This window comes from Protopterus annectens, chromosome 9.part0, assembly GCF_019279795.1.
Source record: "Protopterus annectens isolate FY-2018-M chromosome 9.part0, PAN1.0, whole genome shotgun sequence".
NCBI classification, from domain to species: domain Eukaryota; kingdom Metazoa; phylum Chordata; order Ceratodontiformes; family Protopteridae; genus Protopterus; species Protopterus annectens.
Window position 1 is genome coordinate 1,618,628,825 of NC_056743.1, and position 25,232 is coordinate 1,618,654,056.

The 25,232-nt window shown below is 41.8% G+C and overlaps 1 protein-coding gene across 1 annotated transcript in view; it reads right to left on the reverse strand.

The window, feature by feature from the left end:
* Positions 1-25,232, reverse strand: part of LOC122810730 (latent-transforming growth factor beta-binding protein 1-like) — a 573,718-nt gene that overhangs the window by 72,194 nt on the left and 476,292 nt on the right. The window contains exon 19 of the mRNA XM_044082294.1: positions 18,531-18,659. Within this exon, the coding sequence (XP_043938229.1) occupies positions 18,531-18,659 (129 nt within the window). The remainder of the gene's footprint in view (positions 1-18,530; positions 18,660-25,232) is intronic.

Genomic DNA, 25,232 nt, shown 5'->3' on the forward strand with positions numbered 1-25,232 from the left:
CCTGGTCACCCATTAAAGAACCACATGCTCCAGAAAAACTCACTGGGGGACTGATGTTAGAACCCACCAACTAAGAAAGTAATCCAGCTGATGAAAGCTCTCAATAAAATACCTTTTAACAACATCTTTACTTGGTTCTTAGCATGTTTTGTTTGTTTGATTTGTTGTTTGGTTCACATGCCTTACAACCTTTTTGTTTTGGGTTAGAAAACTCCTTCATAAAGAAAGCTCATGATGGATGGTCATCACTGTGTATCTATGCATATAGTTGCAAGAACTGTGTTCCAGGGCCAAGGCATGGCTACTGCAACATAATCATATAGCAATTAATATTTTGACTGACAGATTAACAGGCTGCATTGTTTGTGTATAATTAATTACTCTGGGTGACAAATGATCACGGCTTTCAGAGCTGCTGTTTCAGTGAGCTTGGTCCTCTAGTTCATTCTTGGCTGAGACGGTTTCTGTGCAGAGTCTACAAGTCCATTCAGTGGTTATTTTTTTTTTGTTGGAATATGTCTTAATTATTTATTAATTAGATAAGGGGACTGGTTCTCAGACTCTTTTCATTCATTACCTGAGCTACAAGGGCAAAGGTAAAAAGAACACACACACATATGTGTGTGTGTGTGTGTGTGTGTGTGTGTGTGTGTGTGTGTGTGTGTATATATATATATATATATATATATATGTGTGTGTGTGTGTCTAGCACTTGCTCTAGAACCTGCTGGAAAGCACTAGGAAGCCTTAAACTGATACAAACACTCAACTGTCCTTGTTATTAAGGAGAAATTAATTGTAAGTGCTAAACAGCCTATAATTGCAAAGTACCTTGTAAAGGTAAGGGAAAACAGCTCTTGTACTTTACAAAAAAATGCACCTAAACAGGCATGTCCAAGGGTCAGCTTCTGGTGATTTCTCTTGTCCACCTGGTGAATCTGGGCATACTGGGGCAATGTGGCAACTGCCTCATGTACACAGACAACCCTCTCCTCCTACCACCCAACACTACAACCTGAGAGAGATGTACTTACATAGCCAAACTGGAAGCAAAGCTCTCTCCAGCCAAGATTGTTCTAGACAGTCAAGAGGAGAAGGTTAACACCTGCACTACACCTCAAGCAACACATATCCCTTCAAAACCCACAACATCAACACCCACACATAGCAACACTAAACCCACATATGTGGAGGCCCTTAACATTAACCTGCCCAAGCAACAAGGACCTCCAAAGTTGGAACATAAACAAACACCAATCACAACCAAAGTGACACATAGTCCACAACACCAGTGTGCCACTCAACAACAGCCGCTAAGGCGACAACGTACCCAACACTTTAATCATAGGTGACTCTATAGTCAGGCACACTGATGTCCCACTCACCAGGCTGAACAAGGAGAAAATAACAGTCAGCTGCATGTCAGGTGCCAGGATCTGCCACATAATGCATGCACTCAAGTCACTCCCTAACAAATACAGATATGACTCTGTCATTGTCCATGTTGGAGTGAATCACTTGAGACAGACCTCCCTGGACTACATGAAAAGGGACATGGAAGAGCTCTCAGATCATGTGGCCCAGGCAGGTATGACCCTAGCCCTGAGTAGCATCCTGCCTTCGCTCAGAATGATACCACAGTATAAGGACAAAATGATTGACTTCAACAATTGGCTAAGCTTCTGGTGTCATTCAAAGGGTATCCAGTATCTGTCTGCCTGGGACAACATGATCGACAAACCACAATGCTTTGCCAGAGATGGTCTGCACCTGCCACCACTGGGATTCAGGTTACTGGCTAAAGCTCTTGCCACCCATATAGTGCCTTTTTTAGGCAAGTTTAAAGGACAAAACCACCACCGTAACAGATACAAGTATGCAAAATCTGAAGGTAATGCTACTCAATGCTAGAAGTCTAAACCTCAAAATGCATTCTCTTGAGACACTTCTAAAAATGGAGAACATCAATATATGTGCAGTAATTGAGACCTGGTTCAAGACTCCAGAGAGTACCCCTGCAATACCAGGCTACAACTCTTACCACACTCTTCAGCCAGCAAACTAAGACCAAAACACTAAAAGTGGAGGAGTGTCCATATTCCCCAAGGCTAGTTGCCCAACACAATGCATCCGAAATTCTCCAGGTGCAACTAAAACTAGGTAAGACTGAAATCCAATTTGTAGATTGCTACAAATCCCCCACCATGTCCCAGGATTCTCACTACACCTTTCTAAACATATTGGAAAATATTAAGATACAACCAAATACTGGGTGATTTCAACTAACCTGCCATTAACTGGGAAAACTACTTGGGTACCAACACCTTTTCCCAATGGTTCTTGGAATTCATAAATTCCCAATGTCCTGGATCAACTAATCCATTGTCCCACCAGGGGATTCAATATCCTAGACCTGGTCATTACCAACATGGGAGATAGATGCTCCACACCAGTGGTCACCCCCTCATTGGTCAGGTCTGACTATAAGCAAATCACCCTTGACATCCACATCCCACCCCTATCCACCAGTACGGAAACCTCCATAAAAAACTTCTCCAAAGCCAACTTCATGCTACTCAAGTCAGAAGTGACAAACTTCATGACACCCATGCAGACGGGAGCTGAAAGACTGACTGCTGAATCCTAAACTAACGCACTGTACGAGCACATCAACTAGTGCATGAATCATGCCATCCCAAATAGAACCAAGACACTCTCCTCCAAAAAAAGGAAGCCGATCTGCTGGTCCCCTGTGATAAACAAACTATACAACAGAAGGAAGAAACTGTTGCAGAAAAGAGGAAAATCCCAGGATGCAAAAAACTCACTTACCAGCCTCAGTAAGAAGCTGAGATCCCTCATAAAATCCTCCAAAGCTAGTTACAAAAATAAAATTGCCAAAGATTCCAAAGACAACCACAAGGCATTCTATAGTTATGTTAAGAATCTAAATGGCAATGCTCAGATCTGCTCTGAGCTAACAGAATGGCATTAAATATACTGATCCCAAGGATATTGCCAGTATCGTGGCAGATCGATTCAGTGCCAACATCACCCCCCCTAACCCCCTAAAGGGTCCATCTCAATACCAAAAGATTGCCAAATTCTGGTAATCATGGCCACAAAGGTAGAAACCGCACTCTCCAAAGCTAAGAATACAGCATCCATGGGACCAGATGACATCCCAGGCTGTGTACTACATGAACTACAAAATGAACTGGCACCTCACCTAAGTGTCATGTTTAATCATAGCCTCACCTCAGGCTTCATGCCCACTGAGTGGCGCACAGCTACAGTTATCCCACTCCACAAGGGGGGATCCACCTTGAATCCCGGGAATTACCGTCCCCATCAGTCTGATGAGCCTGATCTGCAAGGGCATGGAATGCATTATCATGGAACTTATAAACAGACATTGGCAACCTTCAAACACTGGACCCCACCCAGTTTGGGTTCATGAAGGGCCAATCTTGTCTCCTGAACCTGGTTGACTTCTTAGAATCAGTCTCCAGAGCTGTGGATGAGGGTAAGGCGGTCCACACAGCCTATCTGGACCTCCTTAAGGCCTTCAACACCATCACCCACTCTGGAATAATAGATAAACTTACTAAACAAGACATAAATCCCTACATCACTCAATGGGTTGCCAACTGGCTTACTGACAGAACCCAGAATATAAAAGTAGCTGACTCCAAATCCAGCTCCAGACAAGTGACAAGTGTAGTACCTCAGGGTTCAGTCCTGGGACCACTCTTGCTTGGCATCTACTTCTCTGAAGTACAGGCTAACACTAAGGGACTCTGGCTAACAAAGTTCGCAGATGACTGCAAACTGTGAGCTATTATTGAATTCCCAAATGATGCAGATATTCTACAAAAGGGCCTTACAGAAACAGATGCTTAGTGCCAGAGCCATGTGCTGAAACTTAATGCCAAGAAATGTATAGTTATCCCCTTTGGGAAAACCCATGTACCCATTAATTACAACATAGGTGGCAGTACACTAAACACTGAAAGTGTGATGAGAGACTTAGGGACACAGGAGGACAGTGGTCTAACCATTGATAACCACATCGCAACAACAGTCAGGAAATCCTTCTATGTGGCACACCTCATCACTAAGGGCTTTTCATCCAGAAAAAAGGAGGTCATTGTCCCACAGTACTCATCCCTCATTAGACCAATTATAGGCTACAACTCCTCATTTGGTATGTACCTCACAAGACATCTGCAACAGCTGGAAAGGCCACAGAAATACCTCACTAAAGGAATCACAAGCCTAAAAAAGATGCCCTATGCTAACCATCTAAAAATACTCCAGCTATAGTCTGTGGCATATTGTCTACTCAGAGGCGATCTCTGCTTAACATACAAGGCCATGTCAAAACCTGAGCTGTTGGACATGCTCCAGTTAAAGAAATCCCAATTCCTCAGAACCACACACTCCAGGGATCTAAACCTTGTCATCACAATGAACAAAACATGATGGAGGGATAGGTTCTTGACCCAGAGACTCCCCATACTCTGGAAAAGACTGCCCATGCATGTCAAGCAGAGCACTTCCTTGGTCCTCTTCAAAAGGAACCTTGACGATTGGATGGGAGATAGGAAATTCCCCCAGGATCACGTCAGTCGCCCTGCTAGACAGAGGTCCATGGAAGTAAATATTGTGGGAAGAAATATCCAGGGAATTGTTATGGCTAGGCTTGTATAGGCCCTAGGGCTAATAGCCTAGTACCAACCTATGAACCTATGAACCTATGTGTGTGTGTGTGTGTGTGTGTGTGTGTGTGTGTGTGTGTGTGTGTGTGTGTGTGTGTGTGTGTGTGTGTGTGTGTGTGATTATTTAGTGTAGCCAGTCAAACAGCATATTTTTTGTAGAGGAGGAAGGAAACTGAAATACTAAGAGAAAACCTGCAAAGACATGGAAAACATGCTAAGCTCCACACAGATAGTGACAGGAAGTTAAGAGTGAATCCTGGAGCTGTGAAGCAGAAATCTCACTACTAAATCAGCAGGCTACTGCCAACAGACATACCACAGATGAGCTGGTGAGCCTTCAAACTGCCAGTAGGGGCTGCATATCTTATTTCAGTTTGTGTGTGTGTGTGTGTGTGTGTGTGTGTGTGTGTGTGTGTGTGTGTGTGTGTGTGTGTGTGTGTGTGTGTGTGTGTGTGTGTGTGTGTGTGCGTTCCATGATCAACTGGTAGCCTATACATGATTACTGTCTCTGCTTCTACTCAGTGAGAATTGGGATATGCTGTGTCTGCCCAACGACCTCATAACCTTAAAATGGATAAATTTGGTAACCAAAGAATGAATGAATTAGTCATTCTGCACTTCTGTTGCAGGGTGTTACTTTTGTGTTGACACCTGACCTGACTAGATTTTGTGCATAATTCTGAAGAAAATCTTAATTTGTCCTGAGTTCTCCAAAATTACACTAGTACACCTGATAGCTTTATCAGGCAGAACTTTACTGTCAGATACAGTTCAATCTTACTTCTAGCTCTCGTTAATAATCATTACCATAAATTTAAATTCACTCTGCAGAAATTACAAATACATCACATTGTTTAGTGTTGACCAGAGGTGGATCTATCTAGTTTTATGCTCAGTGCTGTCCTCCAATTTAACGTCCCAACACACACACACACACACACACACACACACACACACACACACACACACACACACACACACAGACACACACACACACACACAATTCTACTCAGAAGTGAAGAGCAAAAAAAAAAAAAGTTTTCTCTTTTCTTTGTTTAAATAATAGCAAATTGCTTGCTGTATTTGTACCTATGTCAGAGCAAATACTGACAATTTGATCATGCCCCTTAACAGTTTGCACTTGGGCAGTTGCCCCCTTTGCCCCATCCTAGTTGTGCAACTGCTGCTGACATTGGTACTTCACAAGACAGCTTCATGATCACATTCAGTCATGCCTCATGGGAGAAATGATTCCTAAGAATGGTAAACACAAAGATAATGGAACACAAATGTGCTGTAAAACCTTTTATTGGACCAAAATTGATTCTGCAATTACTCGAGCTATCAAGCTGGCCATCTCTCCCCTCTTTCATTGCTACTGACTGTTGTGTAAGCTATGTATGTACTCTTCCCACCCATTGTTTTCCATAGACCTGCGATACTTAGTGCCCACCCAGCAAACCAATATCGATCTTGAATAAACCTCCTTTACTACATATTGTCTCCTGCTCATTTTCCTGGACCTCAGAAATGTAGTATGTTTGCATGGGTTAGCAGTCTCCTCTGCATTAGTAAACAACTAAAAAGCAAATTTTCTCTGTAGAATGGTCTGTAAAACTGTAATCTGTAATGCAGCAATATAATGCAAATACCTTGTACACCAACAAGCTTAGATGACATAGTTGGGCCTCAAGTGGCAATACCTAGAGATTTAGTAGAATTCAGTATTGTGTAAACATTAAAGTTAGCCAAATTTAGTACTGTTTAGTATAATCTGCCCCAATAAAACACCCTTATTAATCTGCACAAACAAAGCACCCTGATTACTTTTCTAACTTAATATACCACCCCCTTGTAGCTCACAAATCAAAGGACTGGACAGTATGGATATGGCATTTCCTAACTTCTCTGTAGCCACCTTGATGGATATGGGCATTTTGAGGCAATTTAGCAATTATCTCATTTTTACTGACAATCACTTTATCCTTAAAGAATCAGACATAGTATGTTAGAGGTGTAATTACACAAGGAAATCGGAGGCTAAACTTTTGCATATAAGTCCATATCAGGATATTGAAATCACACACACATCACCCACCTCACAAAAACACAGTATATACATAGACTAACATATGCTGAGGCACTTAAAATCAATCTTCATATGGAATAAAAACCACCTAGACCACCCACTTGTAAAGCCATGCCTCAGCAAGCACAAAGGCACTCAGACAAAGCATCTAACACTAGACTTACTGTCACTCTCAGTGGAAACCTAAACATTAAGCCCTTAAAGCAGGCAAAAGCACTTCACAGAACTCTCACCATAGGGACTCCATTGAAAGATATACTGGTGCCCTCTAACCAGGCTGAACAAGGAAAAGATAACTGTTAGTTGTTTATCTGGAGCCAGGATCCACCAAATCACTCATGCTCTCAAGTCGTTACACCACAGGTACCAGTATGATTCCATCATAGTCCATGTAGGTGTATGGAGCCAGGATCCACCAAATCACTCATGCTCTCAAGTCATTACACCACAGGTACCAGTATGATTCCATCATAGTCCATGTAGGTGTATGGAGCCAGGATCCACCAAATCACTCATGCTCTCAAGTCATTACACCACAGGTACCAGTATGATTCCATCATAGTCCATGTAGGTGTATGGAGCCAGGATCCACCAAATCACTCATGCTCTCAAGTCATTACACCACAGGTACCAGTATGATTCCATCATAGTCTGTGTAGGTGTAAATGACCTGAGATGTACCTCCTTGGACATAACTCATGCTCTCAAGTCATTACACCACAGGTACCAGTATGATTCCAACATAGTCCGTGTAGGTGTAAGTAACCTGAGATGTACCTCCTTGGACTATATGAAGAGAGACATTAAGGAGCTTCCAGACTATGTGTCTCAGGGTGGTATGAGCATGGCAGTGAGCAGCATATTAGCATCACTAAGAATGATGCCACAATATGAGCAAAATATGATTGATTTCAAAAACTGTCTGTCGTTCTGGTGTCAGTTTAATGGGATCCAGTGTTTGTCACTTGGGAGGACATGGTCAACAGATCATGTTGCTTTACCAAAGGTGGTCTGCACCTTCCCCTCTAAGCTTTAAATACTGGCTAAGACTATGAATGCCTCCATTGTGCCTTTTTTAGGCAATGCCAAATTGTCAAACCTAGTAATTCAGCAAAATCAACTCAACTGAACCTCAAGCTGTTACTGCTCAATGCCTGGAGCCTAAATAAAAAAAATACACTCCCTCTAAGCTCTCCTCACACTCAACAATATAGAAATCTGTGCAGTTGCCAAGACATGGTTTATAGTGTCAGAAAGTACCCTGGCAGTGCAAGCTTTCAGTGCCTTCCAAACTTTTAGACCAGCAGCTGCACAGACAAGGGCTAAAAGTTGAGGTGTTTCAATATACATCAATGACAAGCATACCTCCAATGGTGGTCAAACAGGATGATGTATTGGAGTTACTCCATATGAAGATTACCATTACCATAGACAAAATCCTGTACCATATCCTAGCCAGCTGTAGGTCACCCTCCATGTCTTAAAAAAAGATCACAATGCATACTTGGACCTACTGAAGACATTTATCATCCAATCTAACACCCTAATCATGGGACACTTTAATTTCCCCTCTGTAGATTGTGAATCCCACATGGCCTAAAATCTACAGACATAGAGATTTCTGGACTCCATAAATGCTAACGCCCTTGACCAAATAGCAAATATCCCCACTAAAGATTCCAACATTCTGGACCTTGTGTATACAAATATGGGAGAATACTGCACCCCCCATGTCTCCCAGTTAAGGTCTGACCATAAAGCTCTCACCTCTGTAATCCAGTTAAAACCAGTAACAGTTAAGAACTACTCCAAGGTAAATTACCTGCTATCAACTGATGGTTTGTCATAATTCAATGCTCCTCCAAACCATGAGAAAACACACCGACCTATGCTGAATTATTCTCAGAAACTCTGCGCAACCATGTCAGTGGTTGCATAGAGGCTGCTGTACTTACCAGAAGTAATCCCAGAACTAGCCCCAGAAATAAACTGCCCTGGTGGCATCCCAAATTAAACAAGATATACAATGAAAGGAAAAACAATTATTGCAAAAATCAGGAAGGGTAATTCTTATAAAGATAAAAACTCTCACCAAAGTAAATAGGAAACTAAGAGGGCTAATTAGGTCAAGCAAAGCCAAATTTCAGGTTAAAATATCCTCCCAGGTGAAAGATAACCATCAGGTCTTCTATAGCTATATCAGAAGCCTCAAGGGAAGCACACAGCAATGTGTTGAACTGGTGGTTAATGGTGCCATATTCACTGAGCCTGGTGATGTAGTGAATCTTCAGTGGCAAACTCAGCTCCAACATTACCTGCTCTTTCACCCCCAACCACCCCTTGAATAATACCCTCAAATATAACCCTTTCATATATAACTAGGGAGCATGTACAGGCTGCACAGCCTCAATGGGCCCTGGTAATCTCAGGATGCCTCTTCAACAGTCTAAAATATGAATTATCAGGATACCTAGAGAATTTATTCAACTACAGTCTTAAAACAGGCTTTGCGCCACATGAATGAAAGATTGCAATGGTTATCCCATTTCATAAGGGAGGACCTTCAATAGATCCTGGAAACTACAGGTACAGGTGCATTAGTATTACTTGCAAAGCCATGGAAAGAATTATCATGGAAGTTATCAACAAGGACATAGGAGACCTCCAGATGCTGGATCCATCCCAACTTGGCTTTGTCAAAGGAAGGTGATGCTTTCTGAATCTTGTAAATTATTTGAAAAGGTCACTAAGGCAATGGATGAGGGGAAAACAGTGCATACTGCCTACCTAGATCGGGCTAAGGCATTTGCTACAATACCCTACTTGGGCATTGCCAACAGACTTACAGAGCTATGGATAAACCCCATTATAACATGCTGAGTAGCTAGCTATCTCACTGATAGGACCCAGGAGGTTAGAATCAGTAAGGTTATCTCCATAAAGAGGATGGTCACCAATGGAGTCCACCAGGGCTCTGCACTAGGCCCACTCCTCTTTTGTATGTACTTCTCAGATGTAAGCCAATGTCAAAGGCCTCTGGCTAGTCAAGTCTGCAGATGATTGTAAGCTAGCAGCAGTCACTGACTCCCCCCAAAAATGAGAACACCCTTCAGGGATGTTTACTATAGATAAAAACTTTGGCGCCAAAGCCATGGCTAGAAACTCAATACCATGAAATCCATAATAGTAACTTTTGGGAAGTCTGCCATCCTGGGTAACTATGTCATCAATAAAACACCCATAAAAGTCAATTCATTGGTTAGGGATCTTGAAACTCATGTAGATAGCAACCCAGCCTTCAACCAACATGTATCCAAGGCAGTAAGACTTATAAACAAGGGTATGGCATCTAGGTCCAGAGATGTAATAATATCACTGTATTCATCTCTCATCAAACGCATAATAGTGTCTGATGAAAGTCTCATGTCAGTTCAAAAGCTTGAGTACAGAGTTTTACCAAAGGGATGACAATACACTTTTTGGCATTGAGCTTCAGGCCATGGCTTTGACACCAGGTATCTGTCTCAGTGAGGCCCTTTTGTAGTTTGTCCACATCATTAGGACTTTCGATTATGGCTCCTAGTTTGCAGTCATCTGCAGACTTTGTTAGCCAAAGACCTTCTGTGTTGGCCTGCACTTCAGAGAAGTAGATACCAAACAGGAGAGGACCCAGGATTGAACCCTGTGGTACTCCACTTGTCACTGGTCTGATGTCGGATTTGGAATCCGCGACTTTCACAGTGTGGGTTCTGTCCGTGAGCCAGTTGGCAACCCATCTTGTGACATAGGGATTTACACCTAGTTTAGTGAGCTTATCTATAATTCCAGAGTGGGGGATGGTGTTGAAAGTGGTCAAACAAGATGATGTGGAGTTACTCCATATGCAGATTACCATTATCATAGACAAAATCCTGTACTATATCCTAGCCAGCTGTAGGTCACCTTCCATGTCCTAAAAAATATCACAATGCATACTTAGGCCTACTGGAAACACTTATCATCCAATTTAACACCCTAATCATGGGACACTTTAATTACCCCTCTATAGATTGTGAATCCCACATGAACTCAAATCTATAGATATAGAGATTTCTGGACTCCATAAATGCTAACACCCTTGACCAAACAGCAAATATCCCCACTAAAGACTCCAACATACTAGACTTTGTGTATACAAATATGGGAGAATACTGTACCCCCCCCCCCCAATGTCTCCCAGGTAAGATCTAACCATAAAGTTGTCTCCTTTGAAATCCAAATCATCTCTGTAATCCATTTAAAACCAGTAACAGTTAACTGTTGCAAGGCAAATTACCTGTTATTAACTGATGGTTTATCAAAATTCCATGCACCTCTAAACCCTGAGAAAACACACTGACCTATGCTGAATTGTTCTCAGAAACTCTGCGCAACCATGTTAATGGCTACATACAGGCTGCTGTACTTACCAGAAGTAAGCCCAGAATTAGCCCCAGAAATAAACTGCCCTGGCGACATCCCAAATTAAATAAGATATACAATGAAAGGAAAAACAATTATTGCAAAAATCAGAAAGGGTAATTCCTATAAAGATAAAAACTCTTTCACCAAAATAAATAGGCAACTAAGAGGGCTAATTAGGTCAAGCAAATCCAAATTTCAGGTTAAAATATCCTCCCAGGTGAAAGATAACCATAAGGTCTTCTATAGCTATATCAGAAACCTCAAGGGCAGCATACAGCAATGTGTTGAACTGGTGTTTAATGGTGCCACATTCACTGATCCTAGTGATATAGCGAACCTTCAGTGGACAAATTCAGCACCAACATTACCCCCTCTTTCACCCCCAACAACCCCTTGAATAATACCCTCAAATATAACCCCTTCATGTATAACTAGGGAGCATGTACAGGCTGCATTCACTAAAGCCAAGAACACAGCCTCAATGGGCCCCGATAATCTCAGGATGCCTCCTCAACAGTCTAAAATATGAATTATCAGGACACCTAGAGACATTATTCAACTACAGTCATAAAACAGGCTTTGTGCCACATGAATGAAAGATTGCAGTGGTTATCCCATTTCATAAGGGAGGACCTTCAATAGATCCTGGAAACTACAGGTACAGGTGCATTAGTATTACTTGCAAAGCCATGGAAAGAATTATCATGGAAGGCCAATAGTATCTGCTAGGGGTTCCAAGACTGAGCCCCTTGCAGCTTTTGTTGATGAAGTTTGTAAAACTATCACTAGTGATGTAGTTCACATCATTAAAGATTCGTGGCACTGTTTGGAGAGGCTGAAGGTTATTGGCAAGTGCAATAGGACTTTTTGTTTTTTAACAATAGATGTTGTTAATTTGTTTTCAGTCATTCCGCATAGTGAAGGTATGGAAATGTTTCGTGACAGTTTATTGCTTAGTTCTAGCTTTGACAAAAGTAAGATCAACATCACTTGTGATTTGATGGAAACTGTTTTGAAAAATAACTTCATCAAATTTGAAGGTGAAATATATCAGCAGTGTTCTGGAGTTGCTATGGGTGCACGATGTGCGCCAGTTTTTGCAAACCTTGTACTATTGGCATGGGAGAGAACTTGTATTTTTCAATCTAGATTTTGGGGGAAAGTAGTGTTGTATAACAGGTATCTGGATGATTTACTCATCTTATGGGATGGGGATGAGAGCAGTGTTATTGAATTTGTTGAATATTTAAATTCTTCCACCAGTTTTCTGCAATTTACTTATGCATGCTGCGTTGATAAAGTGAATTATCTGGATTTGACTATTTTCAAGGATGGGGAAGGATTGGCCAGTACATTATATAGGAAAGACAGTTATTCCAATTCCTTTTTACATTATTCCAGTTGCCACCCCTATTATCAAAAAAGAGGGGTGGCAAAGGGACAAATGGTACGGTTATCTAGGATAATTAGTGATGATACCCTTTTCAAACAGGAAATGTACAAGCTTGTAGGTATGTTGATGGATAGGGGGTATCCACTTAAACTTTTACTTAAGGTGAAAAAGGAAGTAGTCAGGAAAAGGAATACGTTTTTTTTGCCTATATTGAGAAGTGATGTAAGTGTGATGAGTAATATGGATTTGAAAAATATTGACAAGAGTATAGGGAAGGATAAATCATGTCTGATTCTCAAATACAATGAGAAGGCCACTGTTATTGCAGCATCGTTACGGGATGTGTGGAACCATTGTTTAGACAATGTTACCAAGGATATTATTGGGAAAACACCTAGGATTGTGTTCATTAAGGGTGAAAATCTAAAAACAATCATGGAGAGGGTACCTAGAGTTAGGAAATCAAAAATGTCCAAGTGTGGTAACTGTAGACTTTGTAGATTTATTAGTGAGGGTACACACTTGGTTATAAAAGGTTTTGATCGCACAATTGCCTGCCCAGGCCTGTGTAACTGTAATACAAAGAATTTAGTGTATGTAGCCTCTTGCGTTACATGTGACGCATTCTACGTGGGGATGACCACACGTAGACTGCGTGATCGAATAAGTGAGCATGTACGTAGTATAAAAAAACAAAGATTCACATAATGCTTTGTTTCTACATAGTTGTCAATGTAAGATATTTAAAAAATTCTTGTTCTTTGTTATAGACAGAATTTATGAAGATCAAGGGGGTGATATTACCAATAAGGTGGCCCTATTAGAAGTTGAATGGCAGGTGAGACTTAATGCCATGAGGTTTCCTGGCATTAATGATTGTATATCTATCAAACCAGTTTTAAAACAAAAAGCAAGTTGCATTTAATCAAATGGGTGATTGTATTGCATTATGCTGCATGCATTGAATTTGTTTACAATGTCATTTTTTCAAAGTTTTCAAGATGAGTTATATATTTATATTTATATATTTACATGTTTTTAATATAATGGTTTATTGATATGAGATTATGGGGTATATCATGTGCAGAATGGTTGTTGTTTACTTAGTGTATTTATGTTTATTGATTCATTTCCATTTTTTGTAATAGAACAGGTTCTGTTTTTTTAAGTTACTTGAGGCAGTACTTTGGCTCATTGGTGCATTTAAATGTGATGTCATTGATTAATATGTCTTAATTATTATATATATATATGTTAATTGTAGTGGTCTAACCGACTCTGATGATGCCTTTTTAGGTGAAAGCGCTTAGTCGGTGGATGTTTTGTCATTAAATTTTCCTGGTTTTTCATTGTTGGTCCTGGCGTTCTGTTTTACTGTTGTTGCCCTTCGTAATTTTTGAATTATCATGGAAGTTATCAACAAGGACATAGGAGACCTCCAGATGCTGGATCCATCCCAACTTGGCTTTGTCAAAGGAAGGTGATGCTTTCTGAATCTTGTGGATTCTTTGAAAAGGTCACTAAGGCAATGGATGAGGGGAAAACAGTGCATACTGCCTACCTAGATCGGGCTAAGGCATTTGCTACAATACCCTACTTGGGCACTGCCAACAAACTTACAGAGCTATGGATAAACCCCATTATAACATGCTGAGTAGCTAGCTACCTCACTGATAGGACCCAGGAGGTTAGAATCAGTAAGGCCATCTCCACAAAGAGGATGGTCACCAATGGAGTCCTCCAGGGCTCTGTGCTAGGCCCACTTCTCTTTTGTATGTACTTCTCAAATGTAAGCCAATGTCAAAGGCCTCTGGCTAGTCAAGTCCGCAGATGATTGTAAACTAGGAGCAGTCACTGAATCCTCCCCAAAATGAGAACACCTTTCAGGAAGGTTTACTATAGATAAATACTTGGTGCCAAAGCCATGGCTAGAAACTCAATACCATGAAATGCATAATAGTAACTTTTGGGAGGTCTGCCATCCCGGATAACTATGTTATCAGTAAAACACCCTTAAAAGTCGATTCACTGGTTAGGGATCTTGAAACTCATGTAGATAGTAACCCAGCCTTCAACCAACATGTGTCCAAGGCAGTAAGACGTATAAACAAGGGTATGGTATCTAGTTCCAGAGATATAATAATATCACTGTATTCATCTCTCATCAACCGCATAATAGAGTCTGATGAAAGTCTCATGTCAGTTTGAAAGCTTGAATAACTGCAAAGCCAATGTTGGCTAACAAAAGGTATTACATCATGCCTGTGTTGCAATGTCTTTGTGTTTTCTGTTGGTAGAACTACACAGCATTTTTTTCTCCTAAGAATGGTATAATTCAAACTAGGATGGCCACCAAGTAACCCAGCCATTCAGTCAGCAGTCCACTAAACTAGAATCTGTCAGTCAGGTATCCAACTATACATCTGATAATAATGAACAACACTGAAAGAGCTGAGTAACTTATCTTATCAGTGAGAGACCAATGTCTTCCCCATCCTGTTATCCAACTATCATCCCCAGGAGAACACACTCATACTCAGACAGGTGAGAAAGGGATTCCTTAGCTGTCAATATAATAACCTATGTAGGATTAACCAACTGCATTCTCAGGCATTGACATAAGAGCAACAAGGTTTATTCTCATCTATTGATGAACATCCTTCACCAAGGGAGGGTCATATTAGAAGCCTTACCCATCCTAGTTTAGTAGGCTTCAGCTTCCTGTAAAATTTTGATGGTAGCAGCCCATAGGAGGGCACAGCCAATACCCTGTCCACCAGAGCATGGGTCATGTAAGAGTTAGAATCCAGTAACCATCAACAAATGCAAACTAAAAATCGAAAACACTTTGTGGTAGTGGAATTAAACAGTGAAATAAAAGATTTAAGGAAGCCAGCAATATTTGCCACACAGTTGTAATCTAACTTTAAGCACTTTTGTGCCTGAATAATGGAAACTTCATCAGAATTCTGAGAAAGCCTAGAGGTGGCAGGTACGAACTGTCACTGGTAAAGAAGCAATGTTTGTTGACCATGGCTTACCAGGTTGACAGGAATTGCATCCCCTTTAAATGACACCAAAAATGAAGCCAGTTATTGAAATCAATCATTTTTGTTTATACTGTGGTATTATTCTCAGTGAGGGTAGTATGCTGCTCAAGTCTAGGGACATGCCTGCCTAGGACACATACTCAGAGTTCAATTATGTCTCTCTTCATATAGTCCAGTGAGGTACATCTCAGGTCATTCACAGTTTCATAGGTTCATAGGTGTCTACTATGCTAAAGGCCCTGGAGCTTATTTAAGCCTAGCCAAAAAGATTCCCTTAGATCATGTTGCCTGACATTAGTTCCCAGTGCCCCTATCAAGGAAGGCCACTAAAATAACTTGCCTGCTTTGGTACTCGAACCATGAATGCCTGCATGTAAAGTCAGGACTCTAACCAATACACTATCTCAGTTTTTTTCCAAGATAGTATAGTGGTTAGAGTCCTGGCTGTAGTGGTTTTCACTTCAACATGAACTATAACAGAGTCGTAATGGTACTTGTTGCTGAGAGACTTGAGTGCATGCATTATCTGATGAATCCTAGCACTGAACAGACAGCTGACTGTCCAACCTGGTGAGTGGGACATCTATGTGTCTCATTATTGAGTATCCAATGACTAGAAAATTTGTTTTTTGAGTGTTATGCCTTATGGACTTGGTAGGTGAGACACTGGTATTGCTATGTGTCATGGGTGCTGTGGGAATTGTGTTAGTTGTAGCAGTCTTATGTTTTGGAGGTCTTTGGTGTCTCAGTAGTTTTTCTGAGACAACCTCTGTGTATGTTAATTTTTGTTTGGATGCATACTGTGTGTATGATTAGTGGTATTATGTGCATATGTTGTGATGGGTGGGTAGACAACCTCTTCCATGTTATTGTTTCGTGTGACAGAGAGCATGGATTCAAGATTCTTTGTGTAGATACATCTCTCACATTCTGTACTAGAGTGAGTTATTAGCAGATGGTTGTCAGTGTACATTAGGTAATTGCTACACTGCCTCAAGAGACAAAATTCAACATTGTTGGTGGGAGAAACAAGGGTGGTACAACTTTCCATAATGCTAGGTTGAAGACTATTGTCACTGGGGGTGGGAGGCTTTTCAGCATCAGTCAAGGAGGAGCTCAGTGGATGGCTATTTCTTCCTGGGGTTTTCTTTTTTTGTTAGTAATTTAATAGGTTACGGCTCACTAGCAGTATTTCTTGGACTGGGAAAGTACTAAGGATGAGGGCTACAAATGTGCTACAGCTGTATCTAAGGGAAAATTGTTGAATTTATCTGTCCGGTTATGAGGTACAATTGCATGGCAGTGTGAGATGCTGCACTATGCACAAACAAGCAGAAACCTGCAGAAATGCAGGGCATAAATACCAGAAGTTAAAAACTTGAAAAACAACCTTAAAATGGTTGAAAAGGACTAATGAGGATGCTTATTCCATGCTCTGAACCAACCACCCTTCACCAGACAGGTTGCACTCAGCACAATCCTCTCATTAGGGTGCAGAAAGGCCCCATCCAATCCAAGATGTCCTGAAAAATGTGCTCAGAACAAACAGTCACTAGAAACAGACCCAGATGCAGCAAACTTGTATATGGACTATACTACAGCTACTAGCTATCCTAGTTTTGGCAGGAACTACTAGAGAATGTTAAATACAGCAGGAAAATAGCAGTGAGACACTAAAAAAGTTTAAAACAGCAGAAAATTAGCAAGGAGGCTCTAAAGAATGTTTTAAACAGGTAACAAATCAGTTATTATAAGACTGCTTGGTGGAAAAACCAGAACAAGTAGAACAGATTACTATGTAACAGTGAACGACACCAGCAAATACATAACTTCTTCTTCTTTCGGTTTTTCTCGGTTAGGGGTTGCCACAGCAGATCACCTGTTTGCTCATGATTGGCAGTGGAGTTTTACAGTGTTGAGTTGCCAGCCCGGCACCCAACCTTCCACAGAAGGCACACACACTCACACCTAGGGCCAATTTAGAGTGTCCAATCCACCTGCAGCATGTCTTTGGGATGAAACTGGAGCACCTGGAGAAAACCCACACAACCACAGGGAGGACATGCAGACACTGCACAGAAGGCACCCCAGCTGAGGATCAAACTAGAGAATCTCTTGCTGTGAGGTGACAATGCTAACCACTGCACCACCATGGCCGCCCTACCAGTGAATACATAACAAAGAGTGAAAATGGCAAAAAGAGCTTAACAAACAGAAAGTATCAGTAAAATGTGATTTAACAGGCACAGTGAGGCAGACAACGGCAGTATAACAGTGTAGATTAGTACACAGTGTATAAATACAGTATTAACTTAGATGGCAGGCAATAAAAAGTGCAGTAAATAGAAAAAATAAGCAAAAACTCAGGCGACCTATGGTTTTTGGAAGCTCCCAAGCCTATAGCTGTGTGGTATCTCAGTTTAGAGTTGTGGCTGTTAGCCCACCTCAGTTCAACTTTTCATAATTGTGGAGCTAAAACAGATATACAACACTGCATAAATACAGATTACTAAATCAATGCAAATCAACTGAACACTGTGATTTAGTGTAAAAGATGTTCTCCCACTCATTTCTAACACACACACACACACACACACACACACACACACACACATATATATATATATATATATATATATATATATATATATATATATAAAGATATAGATATATATATATATATATATATATATATATAAATAATGCTTGCACTGTCACTTACCTAGTATAAAAATTAGTTATAATATACCATAATGGCTGCTGCTTGTAGGACTTGATTCTATCACCTGAACACTAAACATTTCATTACATTTACTGCTAGTTCTTATTCCTACCTGGTTCAGTCCCATTAATTAATTCTTCAATGTTAATAGCCATTGTGATATTTCCTGTGGTTAGATACAGTGTGTGTTCAATTTCTGTACTGTTCAGTGAGGTCAGTGGTAATGCCTGAGCAACAATATCTAGAAATAGAAGCAGAAAAATATATTACAAACATAAGCTTATCTTTTTTCCTTCCGTTTCATTGTATAAAAATTAAAGAAGAAATTATAAACACTGTTTTTTTCAATTTCACTTTCTTTTTCTGTCCAGCAACAAATAAGCATAAAAGGAATATTTGCCTCAGACTTCATTGCTCTGCTCTCCTGTCTCACCAAAGCCAGTGCTTCAGTTAAATTAACACTTAAGAAGCAGGACACTTGCTGTTAAATTGCTGAAGAGGAGTGACAAAGGAGTGTTTAACAGGTAAGAGGCAGAACACTTGCTGTTAAATTGCTGAAGAGGAGTGCTTAAGGAGTGTTTAACAGGTAAGGGGCAGGACACTTGCAGGTAAATTCCTGAAGGGGTGTGATAAAGGAGTGTTTAACAGGTAAGGGGCAGGACACTTGCAGGTAAATTCCTGAAGGAAAGTGATGAAGGAGTGTTTAACAGGGACAGAGCAGGACACTTGCAGGTAAATTGATTAAGGGGAGTGACTAAGGAGTGTTTAACAGGTAAGGGGCAGGACACTTGCAGGTAAATTCCTGAAGGGGAGTGACGAAGGAGTGTTTAACAGGTAAGGGGCAGGACACTTGCAGGTAAATTCCTGAAGGGGAGTGACGAAGGAGTGTTTAACAGGTAAGGGGCAGGACACTTGCAGGTAAATTCCTGAAGGGGAGTGACGAAGGAGTGTTTAACAGGTAAGGGGCAGGACACTTGCAGGTAAATTGATTAAGGGGAGTGACTAAGGAGTGTTTAACAGGTAAGGGGCAGGGCACTTGCAGGTAAATTGCTGAAGGGAGTGACTAAGACAAGTGTTAGTAGAGGAAAGTAAAAAGGTCTGAGTCATGTAAAAGTAGGCAGAGTAGAATAAGAAATTATTTATGGTAAGCACACATCCATGTCTGCTCATTTCTGCAACAGACTTGGTAAAATAAACTAATTATCTCTGGCTTTACTCTGTCTTTGACTGAGAAAAAGCATGGTGATGCCTACTTACTTAGAAGGAAGGTACAATCATAGGTTCATAGGTTCATAGGTGTGTACTAGGTTAACGGCCCTGGAGCCTATATAAGCCTAGCCCAAGAATATTCCCTGGCATCATGCCACCCAAAGTTAGTACCCAGTGCCCCTGTCAAGCAAGGCCACTGAAGTGATCCCCGGGGTGAACTTTCTATTGCCCATCCACTCATCAAGATTTCTCTTAAAGAGGGCCAGTGAAGTGTTCTGCTTGACGTGAATGGGAAGTTTGTTCCAGAGTATGGGAAGTCTCTGGGTTAGGAACCTGTCCCTCCAGCATGTTCCGTTTATTGTGGTAATGAGGTTTAGGTCCCTGGAGCTTGTGGCATGGAGGTATTGGGATTTCTTTAGGTGTAGCACATCTAGCAGCCCTGGGTCAGACATGGCTTTGTACATCAAGCACAGATCGTCTCTTAGTAGGCGGCAAGAGACAGAGTATAGCTGGAGTTTTTTGAGTCTGCCCATATAGGGCATGTGTCTAAGGCCTAAGATCCTCTTAGTGAGGTACTTTTGTGGCCTTTCTAGTTGTTGTAGGTGTCTATTGAGATACATGCCAAATGGGGCATTGTATTCTATGATAGGTCTAATGAGGGATGTGTAGAGAGGGATTATGACCTCTTTTTTCCCTAGATGAGAAACCTTTTTTTAATGAGATGTGCCACATAGAAGGACTTTCTGACTACAGTGGCAATGTGGTTATCAAAGGACAGGTTGCTGTCAACCTGTGTCCCCAGGTCTCTTATCATACCTTCAGTATTTCGTGGACTACCGCCTATGTGGTAGTTCGTGGGCACCAAATTTTTCCCAAAGGGAATGACCATGCACTTTTTGGCATTGAGCTTAAGGCCATGGTTCTTGCACTAGTAATTGGTGTCAGTGAGGCAATTTTGTAGAATGTCTACATCAGTTCGAGAACCAATAATGGCTCCCAGTTTACAATCATCTGCAAACTTGGTCAGCCAGAGTCCCTTTGTGTTGGCTTGAACTTCAGAGAAGTAGATGCCAAATAGGAGAAGACCTAGGACCGATCCCTGTGGGACACCACTTGTAACTGGTCGGTAGTCAGATTTGGAGACTGCTACTTTCATAGTGTGGGTTCTGTCAGTGAGCCAGTTGGCAATCCATCTTATTACATAGGGGGTTATGCCTAGTTTAGTGAGTCTATCTGTGATTCCTGAGTGAGGGATGGTGTCAAAGGCCTTGTCAAGATCTAGGTAGGCTGTGTGAACTACCTTGCCCTCATCCACTGCTCTGGTGACAGATTGAAAGTAGTTTATCAGGTTGAGCAGGCATGATCTACCTTTCACAAACCCAAACTGTGTGGGGTCCAGAGTTTGGAGATTCCCTATGTCCTTATTTATAAGGTTTATGATGATGCACTCCATAGCCTTACATATCAGACTCATCAGGCTAATGGGGCAATAATTCCCAGGGTCTGTAGTCTCTCCTCCTTTGTGGAGTGGGATGACCGTAGCAGTGCACCATTCGTTAGGAACAAAGCCTGAAATGAGGCTGTGATTTAACAGGGTACTCAGGTGTGGTGCCAGTTCATGTTGTAATTCATGTAGAACACAGCCAGAGATATTATCAGGTCCCATTGAAGCTGCATTCTTGGCTTTAGACAGTGCAGTTTTTACCTATGTAGCTGGGATAATAGAGACCTGGCATTCCTCGGATATTGTGATAGGCCCTTTAGGGAGTAAAGGGGGGGGTAAATTTCGCACTGAACCTGTCAGCCAATATGTTTGCAATATCAGTTGTTTCTGTATATGTATTGTCATTGTGCTGTAACTCAGAGCAGATATGAATATTGCCATGTAGATTCTTGACATAACTATAGAATGCCTTGTGGTTGTCTTTAGAATCTGCAGCAATTTTATTTTCATAGCTAGCTTTAGAGGATTTGATGATGGATCTCAGTTTTTGCTGAGGCTAACAAGGGTGTTTTTCCAGTCTTGGGACTTCACCCTTTTCTGCAACAGTTTTTTCCTTCTGTTGTAGAGTTTGTTTATGGTGGTGGATCACCAGATTGGCTTCTTTTTTTTTAGGAGAGCATCTTGGTTCTGTTTGGTATGGCCCGTTCCATGCACTTGTGTATATGTTCATACAGTGCATTGGTGTATGATTCAGCAGTCATGCACCTATTTTCCATTTGCATGGATGTTGTGAAGTTAGCCATCTCTGTTTTAGAAGCCCAGAACTGGCTTTGGAGAAGATTTTTTTTTTACGGTGGTTTCCTTTGATGGGGTGAGGGTGGGATGTGGATATCTATGGTGATTAGCTTGTGGTCAGATCTGACCAAGGAGGAGTTGATTATTGGTGTAGAGCAATGGTCACCCATGTCAGTAATGACCAGGTCAAAGATGTTTCTACCCCTGGTGGGGGTAAAAATGAGTTGGTCCAGGGCGTTGGAATTAATGAATTCCAGAAAATGTTGAACAAGTGTGTTGGTACATGAGTAATTTTCCCAGTTAATGGAGGGGTATTTAAAGTCTCCCAGTATAAGGGTATTGGGTTATACCCTAATATTTTCCAGTTTGTTTAGGAATGTGGAGTGGGAGTCTTGGGATATGTTGGGGGATCAATAGCAGGCTACAGCCTGGATTGCAGTTTTACCCGGTGTTAGTTGTACCTGAGGTATCTCTAATGCATTATGTTGGGCTACTAGTCTGGAGGTGTGCATATCCTTTATGAATATGGAGACACCACCGCCTTTAGTGCTTCGGTCCAGGTTTAGGGGCCAAAAGGTGTGGTATGAATTATAGCCTGGTAGTGCTGGGGCGCTCTCCGGAGCCTTGAACCAGGTCTCGGTCACTGCACAGATGTTGATGTTCTCCATTTTAAGGAGTGCTTTGAGCGAGTGCATTTTGAGATTTAGACTTCTAGCATTGAGTAGCATAACCCTCAGATTTTGTTTGCTTATAGCTGTTATGGTGATAATTTTGTCTTCAGGACATTGCCTAAAAAAGGCACTATAGGGGTGGCAAGAGCCTTGGCCAGTATCCAGAATCCCTGGGGTGACAGGTGCAGGCCATCTCTGACGAAGCATCCAGGTCTGTCGATCATGTCATCCCAGGCAGACAGATACTGGATCCCCTTAGAATGACACCAGAAACCTAGCCAATTGTTGAAGTCAATCATTTTCTGCTTGTACTGTGGTATCATTCTGGGTGACAGTAGGATGCTACTCAGAGCTAAGGTCATACCTGCCTGGGCAACAAGATCTGTGGGTTACTCTATGTCTCTTTCCATGTAGTCCATTGAGGTATGTCTCAGGTCATTCACACCAACATGGACAATGACAGAGTCATATTTGTACCTGTTGTGGAGTGACCTAAGTGCGTGCGTTATGTGGTGGATCCTAGCACCCAACAGGCAGCTGACTGTAACTTTCTCTTTATTCATCCTAGTGAGTGAGACATCAGTGTGCTTAACTATTGAGTCACCTATAACTAGTGTATTGGGTAAGTTGTTTTGTCTTTTGGACTTTGGTTGAGTGGCACACTGTTTATGTGAGCTATGTGTCTCATGGTTTCTGCTGGGATGTGGTGGTTGTTTGTGTTTCTGCCTTGGAGGTCTCTGTTGTTTGGGCAGATTTTTATTGAGAGCCTCCACAAAAGTAGGTGTGTGTTTTGTGTTACTATGTGAGGGTTGTGGGGGTGCATGTTCTTGAGGGTTATGTGTTGAATGTGATGTGGTGCAGGTTCATAGGTTCATAGGTTCATAGGTTCATAGGTTGGTACTAGGCTATCGGCCCTAGGGCCTATAGAAGCCTAGCCATAACAATTCCCTGGCTATTTCTTCCCACACTATTTACTTCCCTGGACCCCTGTCTAGCAGGAGACTGATGTGATCCCTGGGGTGAATTTCTTTTCTCCCATCCAATCATCAAGGTTCCTTTTGAAGAGGGCCAAAGAGGTGCTCTGCTTGACATGTATGGGCAGTCTATTCTAGAGTCTGGGGAGTCTCTGGGTCAGGAACCTATCCCTCCAGCATGTTTTGTTTATTGTGATGACAAGGTTTAGATCCCTGGAACATGTGGCTCTGAGGTATTGGGATTTCTTTAAGTGTAGCACGTCCAACAACTCCGGGTTTGACATGGCCTTGTATGTTAAGCAGAGATCACCTCGGAGTAGACGATATGCGACAGAGTATAGCTGGAATTTTTTTAAGGCGGTCAGCATAGGGCATCTGCTTTAGGCCTGTGACTCTTTTAGTGAGGTATTTCTGCAGCCTTTCCAGTTGTTGCAGATGTCTTGAGAGGTGCATACCAAATGGGGCGTTGTATTCTATAATGGGTCTAATGAGGGATGAGTACAGTGGGACAATGACCTCCTTTTTTCTGGATGAAAAGCCCTTAGTGATGAGGTGTGCCACATAGAAGGATTTCCTGACTGTTGTGGCGATGTGGTTATTGAAGGTGAGACCACTATCCACCTGTGTCCCTAAGTCTCTTATCACATTTCCAGTGTTTAGTGTACTGCCACCTATGTGGTAATTCATGGGTACATGTTTTTTCCCAAAGGGGATAACTATACATTTCTTGGCACTGAGCTTGAGCCCATGGCTCTGGCACCAAGCATCTGTTTCTGTAAGGCCCTTTTGTAGAGTATCAACATCATTTGGGGATTCAATAATGGCTATCAGTTTGCAGTCATCTGCGAACTTTGTTAGCCAGAGTCCCTTAGTGTTGGCATGTACTTCAGAGAAGTAGATGCCAAACATGAGAGGTCCCAGGACTAAACCCTGAGCTACTCCACTTGTCACTTGTCTGGAGATGGATTTGGAGTCAGCTACATTTACAGTGTGGGTTCTGTCAGTAAGCCAGTTGGCAACCCATCGAGAGATGCAGGGATTAATACCCAGCTTAGTAAGTTTATCTATGATTCCAGAGTGGGGGATGGTGTCAAAGGCCTTGGCAAGGTACAGATAGGCTGTGTGGACTGCCTTAACCTCGTCCACAGCTCTGGAGACTGATTCAAACAAGTCAATCAGGTTCAGGTGACAAGATTGGCCCTTCCCGAACCCAAACTGGGTGGGGTCCAGTGTTTTAAGGTTGCCAGTAGTCCATGATAATGTGTTCCATGGCCTTGCAGATCAGGCTCGTCAGACTGATGGGGCTGTAGTTCTCGGGATCCAAGGTGAATCCTCCCTTGTGGAGTGGGATAACTGTAGCTGTGCACCACTCAGTGGGCATGAAGCCTGAGGTGAGGGTATGATTAAACATGACACTTAGGTGAGGTGCCAGTTCATTTTGTAGTTCATATAGTACACAGCCAGGATGTCATCTGGTCCCATGGAAGCTGTATTCTTAGCTTTGGACAGTTCGTTTTTACCTGTGTAGCTGTGATAATAGGGACCTGGCAATCTTCCGGTATTGAGATGGGCCATTTAGGGGTGAGAGGGGTGAAGTTGGCACTGAATCGATCTGCCAGGATATTGGCAATATCCTTGGGTTCTGTATTTTTAATCCCATTCTCTTGTAGCTCAGAGCAGATCTGAGTATTGCCATGTAGATTCTTGACATAGTTATAGAA